Source organism: Chelonoidis abingdonii, chromosome 21, assembly GCF_003597395.2.
Source record: "Chelonoidis abingdonii isolate Lonesome George chromosome 21, CheloAbing_2.0, whole genome shotgun sequence".
NCBI classification, from domain to species: domain Eukaryota; kingdom Metazoa; phylum Chordata; order Testudines; family Testudinidae; genus Chelonoidis; species Chelonoidis abingdonii.
The window spans coordinates 4,409,656-4,428,505 of record NC_133789.1 but is presented as its reverse complement, the minus strand read 5'-3'; the positions used below and the strand labels follow the sequence as shown (position 1 = coordinate 4,428,505).

At 45.2% G+C, this 18,850-nt stretch overlaps 2 protein-coding genes across 3 annotated transcripts in view; one reads left to right on the top strand and one right to left on the bottom strand.

Annotated features, from left to right (window-relative positions):
• The first annotated feature begins 4,082 nt into the window (after positions 1-4,082).
• Positions 4,083-11,458, top strand: PSMB3 (proteasome 20S subunit beta 3). Its single transcript, XM_075059713.1, has 6 exons — positions 4,083-4,168; positions 7,336-7,520; positions 7,908-8,015; positions 9,243-9,420; positions 9,855-9,949; positions 11,344-11,458. The coding sequence occupies exons 1-6, from the start codon at positions 4,166-4,168 to the stop codon at positions 11,390-11,392; spliced, it is 618 nt and encodes a 205-aa protein (XP_074915814.1). The 5' UTR covers positions 4,083-4,165; the 3' UTR covers positions 11,393-11,458.
• Positions 11,459-11,896: 438 nt separating this feature from the next.
• The window catches only part of PIP4K2B (phosphatidylinositol-5-phosphate 4-kinase type 2 beta), a 32,643-nt gene continuing 25,689 nt past the window's right edge, over positions 11,897-18,850 (bottom strand). For both annotated transcript variants that reach the window (XM_032791350.2, XM_032791351.2), the window contains 3 exons: positions 17,878-18,136; positions 17,374-17,477; positions 11,897-16,483 (listed from right to left, as the gene is read on the bottom strand). In XM_032791350.2, coding sequence (XP_032647241.1) covers positions 16,403-16,483; positions 17,374-17,477; positions 17,878-18,136 — 444 coding nt within the window. In that variant the 3' untranslated portion in view covers positions 11,897-16,402. The remainder of the gene's footprint in view (positions 16,484-17,373; positions 17,478-17,877; positions 18,137-18,850) is intronic.

The following is an 18,850-nucleotide window of genomic DNA, read 5'->3' as shown; positions in this document are numbered from 1 at the left end:
GTCTTGACGACTCTTCAGACACAACTGGAAGCAGTAGGGTGTACAGAGATTATCCTGGGCATTAAACCTCAATAATGAGCATCACTGGTTGTGGGCTGAGGAAGGATCCTGAAGGAATGTTCATATTTAGCAACTTTCCAGCTTTACTGTGGTTGATTAACACTCACAACTCCATGTGAGATGGGTTGTTATGATTATCCCTGTTTTACAGATCCTTCCACAAAGTCTGCACCTTGACATGGTGGGAAGGTTTGTTTGGTCCAATGTCCCCAAGAGTGATGCCAATGGATTTTTTAACTGCTGAGAGGGCTATCAAAGCTGGACAGAAGCAGACAAAAAACAGTGCATTATTAGCCCTCCAAGTTGGGGGTTGTGCGACAGATCAATAACCTGGCCTCCTAAACCAGTTACATTATAGGGACACAACAAGGTAGCCATTCTGGCAAGAAGCATGATGGACAGGCATGGCAAAGCCTAGTTTGTGCCCTTAACTTACATCTGATGTGCAGGGAAGATTTGGGTTTCACACATGGGAGAAGCGAGAAGGACCAAGGGACGGCTTTTTGCACATGTGCGGATCCTGTTCAGGCACCTAGATGAAACAGCTGCATATGCACTCATGTTCAGCACGTGGTACCTCTCCCTGTTCTCACTGGGAGCTGCAGAGCACTGAGCATTTGTGCAAATCCAGCCACTTTAGTTAGGTGCCTAAATAGGACCTGAGCACTTATGAAAATCTGACCATTTATCTGGGTGTCTAAAGCTACATCTACCTCTGAGCTGTGAGGTGCAGTGCCCAGCTCACAGAGATGTACTCACAGTAGCTCAAGCAGAGCTGCTGCCTAAAAATAGCAGAGTGGTCACAGCGGCACAGGTGACCACTCGGGCAAGCTGCCCCCAGTACAATCTTGCCCAACGCCTTGGGTACGTACTTGGAGCAGCTAGGCCGAACTGCCACCCATACTGCAATGGGTACCAGGGCCAGCTCCAGCTTTTTGCTGTCCCAAGCAGCGAAGGAAAAAAAGAAAAGAAAAACCCAGTTGAGCTGCTGCCAAAGTGCCACAGAAGAGGAAGAGATGGAGCGAAGGGCTTGCTGTCGAATTGCTGCCGAAGACTAAAGCGGGGCACTTAAGCTGCTGCCGAAGTGCTGCCGAAGACCTGGACATGCCGCCCCAATAACACTGGTGTCTGGAGCCAGCCCTGATGGGTACAATGCTATTTTTAGGTGCTAGCTGGAGCAGAACTAGTGCAGGTACATCTATATGAGCTGGAAATCACACCTCCCAGCTCAAATGGAGACATATCCTTCAGGGGAGCTAAGTGTGCCCCCGAGTTCTTTGTGGAAAGCCACAGAGAGTTAGTGTTGGAATAGCAGGAATTCAACCCAATAGCTCTGCTGCTTGCAACATTGAAAGGAAATGCCAGAGGCAAGAGAGAGAGGGGGGAAATTCTACATGAGAAATGTCTTAAAACCCACACATTTTGCCTGCAGTTTAATAGATGCTGACATGAAAAGGAAAACAATGCAGTCATAGGATGAGAAATAGTATTTTCTGTTTAGTCTCCAACAAAGCAGCTCTCTGTATCTCCATGCCACACTTCAATATTAACAAGATTCTTTTTTTTTTTTAAACAAAAGCTCCAACCCAAATGTTTCCAAGTGTTCGCACAGCAGCAGGCTCACAAGATGATGTGAAGCAGCATAGGTACATGAAATACGAGGTGCAGGAGCAGCTGGAGAAGTTATCACTAATAAGTTTTCAAAGATTTTGTGAAGTTGTGGTTTAGGGCCCTCATGAGAAAATCCGGATCTGAGAGCAGTATGAAAGCTCTGGCTCAATGTTACCCCATTTAATTCACTGTATTTCAAGGTCACTAAATAAACTGTATTCCAAACCACTTCTGAATCCAAACAGCCTTTGAAGTAAATGATACACAGATTGAGGTTAAAGGCCCAGATCCTCAAAGCAATTTGGGTGCTTAATGCTCATCATGTTGAAGGCAATAGGAGTTAGGCACTGCCCTAAATATCTTGAGGATCTGGGCCAATATCTTTTTAGGAGGATCTTAGGGACTCCTTCTCTGGAATCCGCTTTCTTTCTTTCTTTCTTACTTTGTTTCTTTCTTTCTTTTAAAAAAATACTTACTGTTTAAAATAATCTGGTGCATTCCAAAGGCAGCTACTTTGCTTGTCAGAAGAAGGAAGAGGGAAAAGACACATTGGAAAGGGTAAATTTAGCGGAATCCAAAAATGTGGAGACAGGGCTGCCCGGAGGTGGGGCAAGTGGGTTTGCCCCAGGCCCCACAGGGGCCCCCAAGAGAATATAGTATTCTATAGTATTGCAACTTTTTTTATGGAAGGGTCCCCCGAAATTGCTTTGCCCCAGGCCCCCTGAATCCCCTGGGCAGCCCTGTGTGGAGAAGGGTATAAACTGCATCAGAGACAGAGAAGCCTTCCCTATCGCCCCTTCAGTTTGAATGCTGTTAACAAAATCACATAGTTGAAAGATAAGAATGTACCATCAAGGGTTGAATATATGCCCAGTCTTCAAGGGGAATATTGACTGAGAAAGGTCTCCAGGATCAAGTCCAAGTGAAGAAACATATGCTTATGTGTCATGTAAATAATAAATAGCCCTAGAAAGGTACCTGTATTTAATCCAAAGACTTATTTTCTCTTGCTTCTGCATTTATATTAAATGTTTATTTTAGTAGCTAATTGAATTTGTTTGTATAACCCAATGGAACCCATATAACTGTGGCTATCTGGCTGTAAAGGTTTGGGTGTTGTTTATCTGTCTCACTTCTTACAGTTATCACAATGTAATGCTTTGGGTCCTGGCCTTTCATTTCAGCAGACTATGTGAAATGTCTCTCAGATATTTCTGGATTCTTTATGCAACCTCCAGAAATAAGAGTACCTGACCTCTATCCTGCCAATCATACAGTAATATATGAAGCAGTCATCAACAAACAATGTGCATAGCCAGCTGCATAGCCAGCTATACTACATCATAGAGGTAGTGAGGCATAACTGCAGTGTTTGTAACTTGCTCAATGGTGTGAGTAGTGGCCTCCTAAACCCAGGGTTGTAAGCTCAATCCTTGAGGGGGCCAGTTAGGGGTCTGGGGCTTGATCCTGCTTTGAGCAGGGGGTTAGACTAGATACCTCCTGAGGTCCCTGATATTCTATGATTTTATTAAAAAAACGAAGAGGACTTGTAGCATCTTACAGACTAACAATTTTATTTGATCATAAGCTTTTGTGGGCTAAAACCCTCTTCATCAGATGCATGGAGTGGAAAATACAGTAGAAATATATATATATACACAGAGAACATGAAAAATGGGTGTTGCTGCTACAGGCTTACACGGCTACCACTCTGAAGCATGATTTTATTGTGAGTCTCATTATTTTTAGCATTTTTCTTCAAACGCCAGCTCCTGGAGTTGAGTGGGTTATGTGAGAATCTCAGCTTTTATTTGAAAGCAAAGTAAATATCTAGCCCTTACAGTTGCAGAGAAAAGTTTGAAAATGTGAAGCAAACACACCTCAAAAGTGGAGACCCCTGAAGGCAAAGGAAAGGAGACCTGCACATCATGTTAAAATCTCATGATTTATAAGTCCATCTTTTTGGGGGGAGAGGAAGGAATGCGGCTGCCTCGTGATTTTTGAGCATTTGCAGTTGGCCAGCCGGTGACTGATGCGTAAGCACCAGCGCATGTAGCCAGCCAGATCTGGAGAGTGCAACGCAGTCATGCACCCTTCAATGCATGCAGCCAGCTGCGCGCGCACCCGCCCTTTCAGGCTCAGCCAAGTCCGCCACAATCCCATCGTGCCCCAGCGGGCGCCGCTCGCTATGACTCTTCATTTTTTCTCGCTTTCATACCGCCCCTTTCTCCTCTCAACCAACCTTAACCTTAACGCGAGGCCTGGCCCCGCCCTGCCCCGTGACTGACGGCACAGATTCGCCTATTCCAACAGGCAGCGGTCCCGGGGCTGGGGCTGCTCCCCAATGAGAAGAGCGGGAGGCGTGTCTCGGAGGGGTAGCGAGTTTGAGTGCGCGGAGCGGCTGCCGGGAAGGCGCGGAGCCGGCTGCCGGGAAAGGAGCCGGTGAGGGGGGAATGCGTTCGCCGTTTGTGCGTGTTCTCGTCAGCCGGCGCCCATGGTGAGGCCTGGGGACCCGGGGCTTGAGTCCTACGGGGACCAGAGGGGGGGGCTGGGCGAACCCGAGTCATGGGGGACCCCTGGGGTAGGGGGACCGGCGCATGAGGTCTGGGGGGGCCCGAGCGGGGAGATCCTGCAGGGGCGCTGGGGGGACCCGGAGCGGAGAGTCTGCGTGGGACACCTGAGGGGCGCGGGGGGAACCCGGGCTGGAGTCTGGGCGGATTGCCGTGGAGGGGCGCGGCTGGGGGAACCCAGGGGTCCTTGGTAGCCTCGAGAGAAACACCCGTGGGGAGTTGGAAGGACCCGAGTTGATCGGGGGAGCCCCGGGCTCGGGGGGATTCTGGGGAGGGTTGGGGGGACCCGGGGCTGGAAGTCTGGGGGGATCCTGTTAGGGGCGCGGGGGGGAACACCCGGCGGCATGGAAAGTATGGGGGATCCTGGAGGGCGCGGGGGACCCGGGACTGGAGTCTGGGGGAATACCTGGAGGGGCGCGGGGGGGAGGGGCTGAAGTCTGGGGGGGATCCTGGAGGGGCGGCGGGGGGGACCCGTCACTGGAGTCCCTGGGGGGATCCTGGAGGGCGCGGGAGAAAACCCGGGGCCTGGAGTCTGGGGGGAATCCTGGAGGGCGAAAACGGGGGGGAACCCTGGGACGTGCAAGACCTGGGTGGGATGCGCGAGGAGGGAGCGATCGGGAGGGAGCCTCTGTGGGGGCCATGGAAGTCTGGGGGGAGCGCCTGAAGGAGGCGCGGCAGGGGAGAACCCAGGGCTGGATCTGGGCGGACTGGAGAGCGGGGGTACTCGGGAAGAGTTCTGGTGGGAACCCGCGGTGGGCGGGTTTGTGTGAAAGGAACCCAGTAAGTTCGTAAGGGTGCGAATATAACCCGAAGGCTGGAAGTGAGGCTGGAGTCTGGGGGGACCCTGGAGTGGGTGGGGGGACCCAAGGCCTGCGTGGACACTTAGGATTGGAAGCTGGGGAGGGGCCTGGTTGCTGGTCCTTTCTGGTCATCTGCTGCTGCTGGGAGAGAGGCTGGGGGGCTTTGGGGACAGGGGTGGCCTGGCGAGGTGGGGTGAAGATCTAGGTGGTGGTCCTGTCTGGGTGTGGGGGAGGACGAGACTCTAATGGCTGCTTGGGGATAGTGGCCACCCTGGAGCGTTTAGTGGCCCAGTGATATGATCTGTGATCCGGGAGTCCTGGGTTCTTTTTCTGTTTTGGCTCTTGGGCAAGTCGCTTTACTCCTTTTTAGGTGGAGATGATGCTTCCCTGGTCAGTGCTTAGCAAGTGACCATGGAGCCTGCTGTTTGTAAATTGCACTGAGATTCTTGGCTAGATGGTGCTACAGCAAAACTAGTGTGTAGAACCCTGCAACACTTGTTATTTTCTGCTACAATACGGCTGTATTTGCCTATAAGGAGGACTGTGAGGACAGGTCTTTGGGGGCAGGGGACTGCCTCTTACTCTGTGTTCACAGAGCGCGTAGCACAGTCAAGATCCGTGCGCTGTGTTTTGTTACACACTAATAACTGTCTCCTGTCTTCCTACTGCATGTCCTCAGTTAGGATACTTACTTAAATTTTTTCATTGATGCTGTTTCAATTGTGATGGTTGCCCCCAAAACACCAGAGAGTTTTACGCTTTGTTACATTCGATCAGTGGTTCTCAAACATCATTGCATCCTGACCCCCTTCTGAAACAAAAAAATTACTACACAACCCCAGGATGGGGGACCAAAGACTGAGCCTGCCTGACAGAGCTGAAGCCAAAGGGTTTCTGCCCTAGGTGGGAGGACTTGGACTTCAGACTTGCTGGAGCCCAAGGCCCACACCAGCCTTGGTGACCCTATTTAAATAGGATCCTGACCCACTGTTTGAGAACCCCTGCATTAGATGGATTGCTTAAAATACTGCTTTAATAAGCCAATATTAAGTCTGCTGGGGAAGTTTTTTGTTGAAAATGGAAATAATGATACTTACCACCTTTGTAAAGAGTTTTTTGATGAAACATGATATAGAAAAGATGTTGCTGGTATTTATTTATTTATTGATTACTGCTACTACTCAATTCATGGAGGGAGCTTTACGAACAGAATTTAAGTATGAAATTAATTGTAAACCAGAGAAGTTCTGGGTTTAGCTATACTGGAAATAACGTGTCTTAATTGTGGACTTTATACATTTGGTCAGCTTCTCTGTTAATCAGATGGACAGCAGTCTAGGTGCACAGCAATAGCAGGATACAAACATTCTGCAATGTCATCAAGGAGAACTAGGCCTCGCATGCAACAGAATATTTTAGAGGGGGAGCAGGAGAGAAGGACTTAGCCCTCTGAGTTTATTTGGTATTCTGCATAGTGCGGAGAGCTTATCTGTGGTCCTGGACATGAAGCTTCCTTTAGAGCCACAGATTCAGTCTCGGGAAGATCCTGTTGATACATAGACAGTGCATACAGCATGTGCAAGAGGTGATCAGGTAATTAAGTTGGTACTGCAGTAAACCTTATTGCAGTAGAAAATAAGAATGAAAAATTGGAGAACCTAATACTATTTTTAAGATGACTATGCCAACGAGAAAATGACTTCAAACGAGGAATTAATTATTTATGGTCAGTATAGCTGGCATTTGTTAAAGGAAATGAGATATTTGATACTTTTCTGTAGCAGTGAGGCCAGCTAGATAATGGCTTACTTGCCCTGGGAGGACCTGCAGGTATTTCTAGAACAGGGGTCAGCAACCTCTGGCACGCAGCTCGCCAGGGTAAGCACCCTGGCGGGATGGGCCAGTTTGTTTACCTGCCGCATCGGCAGGTTCGGCCGATCATGGCTCCCTCTGGCCGCGGTTCGCCATCCCAGGACCAGCCGAACCTTCCAATGTGGCAGGTAAGCAAACTGGCCCGTCCCGCAGGGGTGCTTACCTTGGTGAGCCGCATGCCAGAGGTTGCCGACCCCTGTTCTAGAAGGTGCTTGACCAAATGATCTAAAAATCTAGCGCAGACTGTACAAGACAGACCTAAGCAAATGTAGTGTAATAGAGTGTAACCGATTCAGGGGGTTTTATCTGACTTGTCTTGGCTAAGCTGCATGGCTCTAGTTGATACTGGTTCTTGTAGTATAATTAATGTACTATAAATGTTCACTGCACCCTAAAATTATCTTTTTTTTTCTCTTTTATAGTCTATTATGTCCTATAATGGAGGGGCTGTAATGGCCATGAAGGGGAAAAACTGTGTGGCCATTGCATCGGACAGACGGTTTGGAATTCAGGCTCAGATGGTGACCACAGACTTTCAGAAGATTTTCCCCATGGGAGACAGACTATATATTGGACTGTCTGGGCTTGCCACAGATGTGCAGACAGTGTAAGTGGAATCTTTTCTTATGAACACGCAAGCTGATTTTCAGTGGCACTCACACTGCTCAGGTCCTGGCCACCGGTCCGAGGGGCTCTGCATTTTAATTTAATTTTAAATGAAGCTTCTTAAACATTTTTAAAACCTTATTTACTTTACATACAACAATAGTTTAGTTATATATTACGGACTATAGAAAGAGACCTTCTAAAAACGTTAATGTATTACTGGCACCCGAAACCTTAAATTAGAGTGAATAAATGAAGACTCAGCACAGCACTTCTGAAAGGTTGCTGACCCCTGTGTTAATCTCTACTAGCAAGTATTAACCATTGGGATGGATGGAAGAGGTCCTGATACATGTGATTTTAATATGGATTTTGATCTCATCTGCAGGGCCCAGCGGCTGAAGTTCAGGCTGAATCTCTATGAGCTGAAGGAAGGCAGACAGATCAAGCCCCAGACTCTCATGAGTATGGTGGCCAACCTACTCTATGAGAAACGGTAAATATCAAACAGCTGAGCCATTCCACAGATAGCACTGAAATCAGGTCATGGTTAATGGAGTTAAATTACGACTCCAGAGGAGTCAAGGGGCATGTTCATTTTCCTAGTGTCGGCAAAGACGATTTACCTACGTTGACTGTGGTAGCTGAACTGGAGATGAAGAGGGCTGAACTCCATGTATAGATGGACTCAAACAGTGAATAAATCATGCTTTGAGCACAGTTCCGCCAGTTTCTGAAATGGTGCTGAGCATGGCTTAGTCCTGTCTACACATGTAGTAAAACTATATTCAGCAGCACCAATTATCAGTAATGGGAAAACCTTAATGGAGACATAACTATTGCATGGGTGTCGTACACCAAAGACTTAAGAGCTAGGTCACTGAAGCATTCACTAGAGAGATGGATCGTTAACAGCATAGAGGGGAAGTGTTTTTGGAATGAAATTGTGTCCCTGGAATTGGTTTCAATTTGGGTCCGATGTTTAAGGAAAGCTCGGTTGTTTCTAGATTCTTACTATCACAAAGAAGAGTTGCACGCTGAGTGACAATGACCCGGAAGCTGCTATCTTGAATCAAGCATAGACTATTATCAGGGAATTAAGTTAAGTAAACTGATTCGTAGATCAGGCATTCTGAGTTAGGCAAATTAATGTGCTGAAATGACCTGGAATTCTTTTCTAGATCAACCCCCAACAGAACAAATGTAAGATACTTTTAAATAACACTCAATTCCAATTGTACCACATTTCTATTGCTGAAGGCTGTTTGGAGGTAGGCCAGTGGGATCTAAAGATTCTCCCCTACCACTTAAAACACCAAAACATGATGACTATGTGCTCTTGGATGCAGAGGACACCTGTTTCTGAAATATAAGGTCCACTTACTTTTTCCTGAACCCAGATCAAAAATGTTTGTTCCCTACAAGTAATGATTTGCCTAAATACAAGAATCTGGAAATCGTAAACAGCTTTTGAAACTGACTTCAATGGGGAAGCAGATTATTTCAGTGTGTCTTTTTGTCACTGAAATATTGCTGAAATAAAAGTCCATTCACAGCTAGGAGGTACTAAAAGAGTAACTGGGTAATTCCAAATTAATTTGAAAGGCTCCTACTAACACCCAAGATAAGCACTTTCCTTAAATTCCTACCGAGTTAGAATTCTGCTGTTACTTCACATTTATGCATCCTTAGGTTGCTCTAACTTATGCCTTGCTGTTTGCAGGTTTGGACCCTATTACACAGAGCCAGTTATTGCTGGCCTGGACCCCATAACTTATGAACCTTTCATCTGCTCTCTGGACCTGATTGGTTGTCCCATGATAACAGATGACTTCGTTGTCAGTGGCACCTGCTCAGAGCAGATGTATGGCATGTGTGAGTCCCTCTGGGAGCCTGACATGGTGAGTGAGGAGGTGGCAAGATCTGTTGTTTTGGATTTTTTTAAATTCTTCGCTGTTAAATTGGACACAGGGAATTCAGGGTACTCCTGTTATTAATAATGCCTCTACCTTGTGAAGTGCTTTGAGACTACTGATGAAAACCCCTGTATAATCTTTAATGTAATGTTTACAAACACCCCGGGAGGTAAAGAAGCATTATTTTAACATATAGGGAACTAAGGCACAGGGAGGCAAAGTGACTTGTCCACAGTTACACAAGCAGTCTAGAGTAGAGTGAGGAATAGAAACTGGGTCTCCCATGTGCTGGTCCAGTGCCCTAACACCCTCTCCCCAGGCATGGAAAGGGTCAGGTTGTTACAGTTTGGTGAACTGCCCCAACCCCTAGTAGCTCAGCTATTGAAGCCAACTAAAAGTTTCCCTTCCTCCTTTTTCAGGAGCCAGACCACCTCTTTGAAACGATCTCACAGGCTATGCTGAATGCAGTGGACAGAGATGCTGTGTCTGGCATGGGTGTGGTAGTGCATATAATGTAAGTACACCTCACACAGTCTCTTTCCCATGGAGAGAAAGGGCAGAGTTAAACACAGAGCCTTAAGTCAGTCAAGGAATGGCTACCAGCTGTTCTTTAGTAAGGTCCTGTCTACCCTAATCTTTAAATTTCCCATGAGTGCTAACCTACCTTGCTGCAGCAGCACCAGTGATATTAAATTAAGAGTTTAGTATAGCTGCTGTTAGTAGCATTCCCTGCCTTCAGTCATGATTATTTGCACCCAGGAAGTGCTACTACTTCACACTGAGCTGCCACTGTGGAATTCAAGATTTCCACACAGAACTAAAAGCTGCCTTGTTGCTGGATTGGCCGACCCTTATGTTCAGTAGCATCTCCCTAATGAGTCCTCAGCAGTGTCCCAGCCATTGTGTTAGGAAATAAAACTAGTTTTTTATTCAGTGAATGAAGGGAGGGACTTGTTCAGAGCTCCATCTGAAACTGCAGTGGGAGATGGGGCTAGGGCTCACCCCTGCAGGAGAACAAAGTGTCAATGACCTATTTCAACCCTGTCTCTCTACACAGGTGTTAGTGCTAGGATGTGTGGTGGGATGCTAGATGGCCATGAATAAATGGCTCCCTACCTACATTGTCTCCAATCAGTAGGGAGACCTCTAAAACTGGGGCATTGCCCCCATGCTCAGGGTCCAACTGACCACCATCTTTGGGGTCAGGATGGAATTTTCCCCCAGGTAGGGTTGGCAGACACCCTTGGGTTTTGCCTTCCTCCACAGCATAGGGCTTGCAGGTTTAAACTACTGCAAATGGTAATCTCTGTAATGTGAAGTCTTTCAGTCATGATTTGAGGACTTCAGTAACTCAGGGGGCTGAGGCCTGCAATGTGCAGGCAGTCAGATTAGATGATCACAATGGTGCCTTTTGACCTTAAAATCTGTCATAGCAGCTGTAGGCCAAGCTCACAGCATTCAGCAGGGGCTTCTTGTCTCCCTCAAAGCTCCCTGGGTGCCAGCTTCCCATTATCCTCTTATTTCAGGGACTCCCTGTGACTACCCTTCCCCACCATTCTTATCCCTCAAACCAGAGTCAGGGTGTCAACATGTTAAACGCTCTTTAGGAGTATGAGCAGAGATGAGGTATTATGCTGAAAGGCAATAATTGGTGCTATCAACCAGTAGTTTGTTCTATAGACAACTGCAGAGCTGCTTGAAGCTTAGGCTGTGTGAAAACAGCTGGCAAGGGCTCCATTTTTCTCCAGCTCAATAGGGTTTTCACCAGAACACTTCCTGACATTTAGAATTGATCAGAGGGGGTGTTGATGAGTTACTGCATTACATAGAAACATTCCACCTCATTTTTTGTAAGGCAACATCCACTTGGAAGGATGAGGTCATAGTTTGTCTCTCCTTTCTTTGCAGTGAAAAAGACAAGATCACCACCAGGACACTGAAGGCACGCATGGACTAGCTGTGGAAGCTTGTGCTTGTTTCACATACCAGGTTATTTTTTAAATAAACTCTCTCCATTATTGTATGGGGCTTGCTTGCTCTTGAGTCAATATGCTATAGGGAGAGAATGTAGGCCTGATGTAACAAATACACTTATTACAAAATAAGTGCATAACAGGAGAATCTGGCTGTATTCACTCTGCAGTACCCCTCACCACAATGAGGTGGCTTGGTTTTCAGCTATATAGTTAGAACTGAGTTCACTATCATCCAACCTGGGGAATACTAAGAGTAGTGGTAAACTGCTGAAGCTGTGGCTTTTCCAGGGTAGGGCAGTAGTGCACACATTCAAAGTGAGATTCTTACAAAACAGCTAGTAGGGGCCTGTTCAGAAGCAAACAGTATTTATTTTTTCAACTTGGATTATAGCTGTAAAACTGTACTTGGAATTGCAGCAGTAGCAGAGGCTAGGAATCTGATTTTGCATGGCTTGGCTACAGTAAAAACAGGCACACCAGGAAGATAAGAACTTTAGACAATGATGTACACAAACTTTTAATTTTATTTTTTTTCTGGCTGACACTCATCTTGTAACATGCATGCATTTCAAAACAGTAAGTTTCTCAAATTGCTCCTAGCAAACAGACAAGCACAGAGGACTTGATTCCTATTTAAAAAAAACAAACTGCAGTGAAAATCTAGAATGCTCCATTTTTTGAGTTTGATTTATTCACATTTTTTCAGTTGCACTGATTAGCCCCACCCCTGACCTGTGTGTAATAAGCTCATTTAACACAGCTCAATCCAATTGCATTTAGTATCATACATCTTAAAGAACAGCACAAGATCAGAGTGGTAAACTTAATCCCCTCTAATCATAGATGATTGAAAGCTGGGTTTCCCCTACTTTTACTACACAATTCATTACACATGTCAAGAAAAGTCAGTCATGGCTAATATCATGGATGCTGGAAAATAAGCTCTCTAAGGAGGACAGGAGCTGGTAGGCAAGTTGGAATTGGTGCATTGAAAGGAGGAGAGGAGGGTTTTGCAATTTGTTTTCAAATTGTTACAACAACGTTTTGAATCATTAGTTATAGGACGGTGTAACCAGAATTTCAGCACACACACCTCGAGCTTTGAAATGTTTGTTTATACCACAAGTTTTAAACACACTCCAACCTTTCCACAGCAACCAGTGGGGCACCTCTGCACAGTAAGTACAGGATAGGGAGTCCTTCATATGTTTAGGCCAGAATATAAATCACCGAGCAAAAGACTTTCTCCATAATTAGTCACACTATTTTATGCCTCTACCTGGGGTTAGAACACTTGAAGGCAGTTCTGATAGCCACTGGCAGGAAAAGCAGTCATTCTTTGCCCAGATGGGCAAAGAGCAAGCACCCCTCATTATTAAAAACACTTAATTTTGACTGACAGTAAAAATTAAATCAAGTTAGATTTCCTGGAAGTGGAAGAGCAGGCCCTTCATCATGCTATAAAGTCTGTATCCACCTCAAAAGTGCATTGTCTTACATAAAGAAAATTGCATGCCATCCCATATTTAAACAAACAGCAACATCTTGAATATTTTCATAACGTCCTTGGTCCTATCCAGTATTTTCAGCTGAAAATTCCAAGGCCATTTGACCCCTCTGGGATTAAGTCAAACACCAGTTGACCTTTTTTAAGTACACTCCCACTCCCCTAGAGCTTCATAATTAGCTACAGCAACTACAATCAAAACTAGGGTGTCAGTAGAGGCACTGTATTAAGTGATAAGTAGAAAAAATTATTTAATATGAGGAAGGAAACAATCATACACAGGGCTTCTTTGAGAAGTGAATTCCATAACCTCCCCTGCTGCCACTCTTGTAGGTGTATGACAAGGACAGACAGTCTGTACGCAAAAGAAACCAGAAACTGGTCAGGTAGGATTAGGCCCAGTGCAACAAGCAAGAGAGAGATGCTCCTGCCCTGATTAATTTTTCCTAGTTAAGGAATATTTTCCCTTCCAGCCCATACCTCACTATCTTCCAGCTCCACCCTAGCTTTTTTCCTTTTTGCTCAGCATTCTCTAGAAAAAAAAATATAGCATGTTAGAAAAGAGACTTCCTGCCATTTGGCTGGAGGGCACATGCTATGGGTAGAAGTATATCAACATTCAGCAACCTGGAACACAAAGTCAGACTGAAACTATAAGTTATTACAGGCAGTTTAAAAAAAAAAATCAGGATTAATGGAGGGGCAGGAGAGAAGGGAAGTTAAATACTTGAACTCAAGAGAATAAAGGTATTCTAGATCAAGATTAAAAACAAAAGCAAAAGTCCCTTTTAAAAACAAATCAAATATTTGCAGCTTCACCTCTTATAGTAACAAAAAAATACTGTCTAGAAACAAAATTAGCATTTTTAACATGCTACCTCAAAATGTAAACAATATACAAACTGCTTATGTTAAACAAAGTTATACCTGGGTAATACATCTTTAAATGATAAAATTGCATTTAGTTATTTTATATATATATATATATATATATACACACACACACACACAGTATGGCAACAAAAATGGCAAAATGGGGTAAGTGCTAAAGTGGATAGATATTTTAGGGCTTTTATACCACTCAAGGCATTGAGACAACCAAATAGGGTTTAACAGAGGATTCTTTGCTCCCTATCTAGAGTTAGAAAAGAAATGACAAGGTCTTAAATCCTTAGTGTTGTGTGTTTTGGCTGCAGGAACGACTTGTTTTGATTTCAGCTGTTTACCAAGTTCCAGTGAATCAGTGTTTTGCCCCAAGTTACAGAAACGTCTTCTTTTGACCGTCCTTGGGTTGCCCACTGAAAAATACCCCACTGCAGAATGGCTGCAGCTTACTTCCCTATTTATCACAATTAAAAAAAAAAATGTATATTTAAGTCTAGCACACTAAAGTTTCATCTAATTTCTCACAAAGAGAGTGGCAAACTTACTAGGCCAAAAATGTAGATTCAGGACTTTTTAAACTGTCAAGAGTAAAATGCGATCGATATTTAATTCCTATTTCACAGCAGACATAAGTGCATTTTTTGTTTAGAGTAAAACAACCAATATCTCTGTTTTATCTGCACTTGATTTGTGGTATTGTGAGCCAGACACCCTAAGATGTGCTAGAATCTTACCAGGGTGTCAGACAATAGCATGTTAATTTCCCAAATTTACACAAAGACAAGACAATTGATTACAGTGGCATAAAAAATTTGTCCCCCATCAAAGGGAATGACCCATGAATGAACAAAAAGTTTCCTGTCCCATTAACACCAATGATTTGTTTTAGACATTTTTTGATCAATATTTACAATGTACTCTAAGCCTATTTTTCAGTCTTGACAAATCCCCTGTCATTCCCCTGTGCTGAGAGCTGTGGAATCACATCAGGAACATGGATTAAAAAAAAAAAGTCATCCCGCATTCAGAATCCAATCACAGCTAGCATTAGTCTAGTTAGTTACCAGGACACGATGAGTACCACTTCTCTCTCAAACAGGACCAAATTGACAGAGCAAACTAGCACAGATTATAGCACAGGACACAAACATTCTAACAGTGTATTCCTGAAACAAAGGCATTTGTGAAAACAGTTTCAAGGCAGATAAGCAACTTATGTCAACTGCAAGGTATCTCTTCAAAACAGCTAAGTCCTGCTTAAAAAAACCCAACAGACATAACTGTTGTGCAGCAGAACTAATTAAACTTACAGCAAGTTCGACAAGCGTGGCTGTGAAAAGTATTACAAGTGGTCTGGAGACAAATAGGAGATAATTCAATCTCGCAAATCAGTTCAAATTCCTTAGGGGGAAAATATCTGGAGGAAGCATTCAGTCATTTATGCCCACTGACTCAATCTACCAGCTAGAGTTATGGACTTGGAGCAGAGCGCAGACAATTACAGCTCAAATTTGGAGTCCTCTTGAGCAGTGGAACTGGGGACACAGTCACAACTACCAACACTCCAAACTGACAGCAATTTACATTTTTCAAGATGCACGTCATGTTGACTTGGTTGGTTGGTTTTTTAAACCTCTCTCAGGCAACAGTTCAAGTACTTGTAACAGGAGTGGACGAGTTAGGAAGACTGAACATTAGCTAGATTAACACTGGCAGAACTGTCATGCGTCAGCTCTATTTTAGAGGCAGGGAGATTTAACAATTGTTTTTTCTAGACAGCCAAATGTAACCCGGACCTGCAGAATAAGTTAACATGATTTTCTTCTTCAAGGGAATCTTCCCAGGCTGCCTATCACAAGCATGATGGTTCTGTGGCTCTCCAGTATTTTTCATACTACTTTAGCTTCTATGAGTTATGCCTTACGTGACCAGCTTTGGTAGATGTTCATTTCCCGTGTCTTTCTTGTGAAGGTAATTTCTTATGTAAAACAAATTTGACACCTCCCCCCCCCAAAAGTTCCCAGCTTGAATTTACCTAGTTAAGGTTCAGCAGCTCCTTAACATATTTTCATCCTTGAAATGGCAGAATACTCCCCGCCCCCTGACTCCTACCAGGAGGGAAATAAAGGGTTTGTACGGCTTTCTGTTAAAAAAAACAAACAAGCTGTCCATTAAAAAGAACAGCAGTTTGTGGAATTAGGCATTGCTTCTCCTCTTATTTAACACAAGCTACAGGTTAGAGCTCCCACTTTTAAACAGCCGTTCGTGGTATCCTTACTGGTGTCTCGTGATCAGAGAAGAGAAAATGTCATTATGAACAGCATTGCTGCAGCAATTAGATTCTCTTTTTAAAAAAAGCCTCAAATCTCTATTTGGGCATTTCTGTAACAAAAGGAAAAAAGCCACTTTTCCACCTGGGTCAAGTGGAATATTTGAGAATGCACCTAGATTAGTTTCCTGTAAATCATACAGTGCCACACGCTCACACTCACTCATACCCCACCGTGCTGCTACAGTGTCTGTTTTAGTGTCACAGGCCGTGTTCTCTGCTTGGAAGTAGCCCCTCTTCTCTTCCTTTCTGGCTCAAGATAGAAGGTGACTATGTCAGGATATTGGACATAAATTCATTGAAGCGTTTAGAGTACTGCTCCGGATTCACTGTGGAGATCTCCGCCCCGGCCTGCAATGCACGAAGAACAGATTACAAGGCAGCACTGTGGCAGGAGACTGTTCATAACTGCAGGCTAAGCTCCGGGGAGTGAGGAGACAGCAGGAGGTTACTTCACCAGCACAGCTAAGCAACAAAAATTACACAAACAAGAATCCACAAGTCACATGGGTTCCAAGCTCCATGACTGCTGGACTCCTGACCTGAAGAAATTTACTTTGTCTAAGTCTGGGGCTCTACTCAGGAGATGACTGCATGGAAAGGCGCCAGCTCCTTTAAAGCCCTGTTTGGTAGTGACCTAAAGTTATTGCCTCATAGCTGTTTGGTGACCTAGGCAAAGCAAGTTGCTGGGTGTCAGTCCACTTTCTAGTGATTCAGGGTCACCAGGCACCACTGCACATGTTGGTAGTCTGAGCAATGGGCCAAAGAGCTTGATCTCTCCTCTCCTCCTAGAGGCGGTTCTATCCAGGTCAATGCTGAGGCATGGTGGCTGTTCTGTAACTGTTCTGGGGATGGAAGACTGCAGTCCTCAGGGCCGGCAAGCTGGCACCTTGCCCAGCACTAGTCACTTGCGGAAAAGAGCAGGAGATCTGGCTCATGAAAGTTTCCCTCAGTGGTCTGGCCCAGTAGCTTAGTGTCTGTTGTTTGTATTGCTAACAGGGAGAGACCTGAGTCCTTGCTTCCTGAGTCAGTGACAACAGGACAGGAGGCTCAGCCCTGGTGAACAGATTAATGAGGGATACCACCAGGTTACAGATCAGATTTGTTGCAGATGGAAGGATCTCATGGGCAGTGGGGAAATTTCCATGCCCCTGAAAAACTGGTTTTAGCAATTATTCAAAAGTCAGCACCACAAACAAAACGAGAGACACCCAGACTTGTCAGAGGAGAGACCTGCTTACCCCATGTTTCACTGTTTTGGCAGCATGTGCAGCTTTCTTCTTTGCATCGTACGGCGTAAGAATGTCTATAATGGCCATGAAATACACCTCCTTCTTAGGGGCACCTGAGAAGACACAAAAGTCTCTTTAACATACCCCCAAGCTACATCAGCAGCACTTGAAAAGTCACCTCTATTAATAGAGTATATAAATCTGCTTTAATGTAATTAACAGGCAGGGGGGAGAAGCAGATTGTAAATGGTTCGAGATTGTAAGAGACAGAACAGAGGAACTACTGGGAACATCAGAGCAGAGACCCACATACCCTCTAGAAACATCTACATCCCACACTGAAAACCTTGTTTCCATGGAGTTTAAACATTTACCATTTACAACAAGGGAATTGAACATCCAAGTGGACTGGTTCCCAGGAGAGGGTCTGGGTTACTTCTTGCTGGACATACCCCACCTGAAACAGGACACGCTCTCCTACCCCTCCACATAACAAGACCCCATCTCACTCACTGTCATGGCTTTTCATGGCATATACGTCAACTGAAGGGTCAAACTCCCCAGGCCCGAAGAACCGCGGGAAGTTGAGGAGGTTGCCGGGGCTGTCAGGTGGGGTCCCGTAAGAGCCAATAGGGTTCCCGCCAATGCCATCATTCTCAGACTCCTCGTCCTCGGCCCGATCCTCCACATCCATCTCTTCCTGCTCTGCCCGGTCAACATCATGAATGCCCACCAGCAGGCTGTAGTCCATGATCTTCAGCTGAGCTAAAAACTGGGAGGATGGAGCAACAAAAACATAGGGACATTTCAATTGGCGAAGGCACATCTCATGAGCCAAAGCTACCTAAACCTCAGCAAGTGCTGCCTCCAGCGAGCTTGGTCTTGTGATTAGAGCAGAGAGGGGAGAGTCTGGTTCTATATCTGGCTTTGGGATGATGTGAGACTTGCTCCAAGGACGTATATCTGCTGGCGGTAGGGCTGGGAACAGAACCCAGGAATCTTGACCCTCAGTACCCTGCTCTGACCATTTCTAGTTCTAATCGTTTCATTGGTTTGAGGGCCTTGCCTGGAAAGGGGTTATAGAGGAGCTACTGCAGCTGGAGAAGGGTGTTAGCAGTGTGTCTATATAAACATGATCCCATCAAGATTCCCAACCGCGATAAAACCAACTGGCTGCATCATCAACATGGAGAGGAGAAAACACCTCTGCATTTTGAGCGGAGACAGCCAGTGATCATCACAGTGAGTTTGATCAAACGAGTGCAGCACCGGGAATGGCCTGCTGTTTCTGTTCAGGGCCATCTGAAAGACAGAGATCAAGTACAGTGAGTCTCTCATCTCTCAGACACTCAGGGGATAGATGCTGCACTTGCTTCCATCTGGCAGGAAATCAGTCCAAATGTTTGCAATGTGTGATACAGGTGCTTGGTTACCAAAGTGAGCCAGAGGGACTGAGAGGTGTTGCCACTTTAGAAAGGAAGGAAGG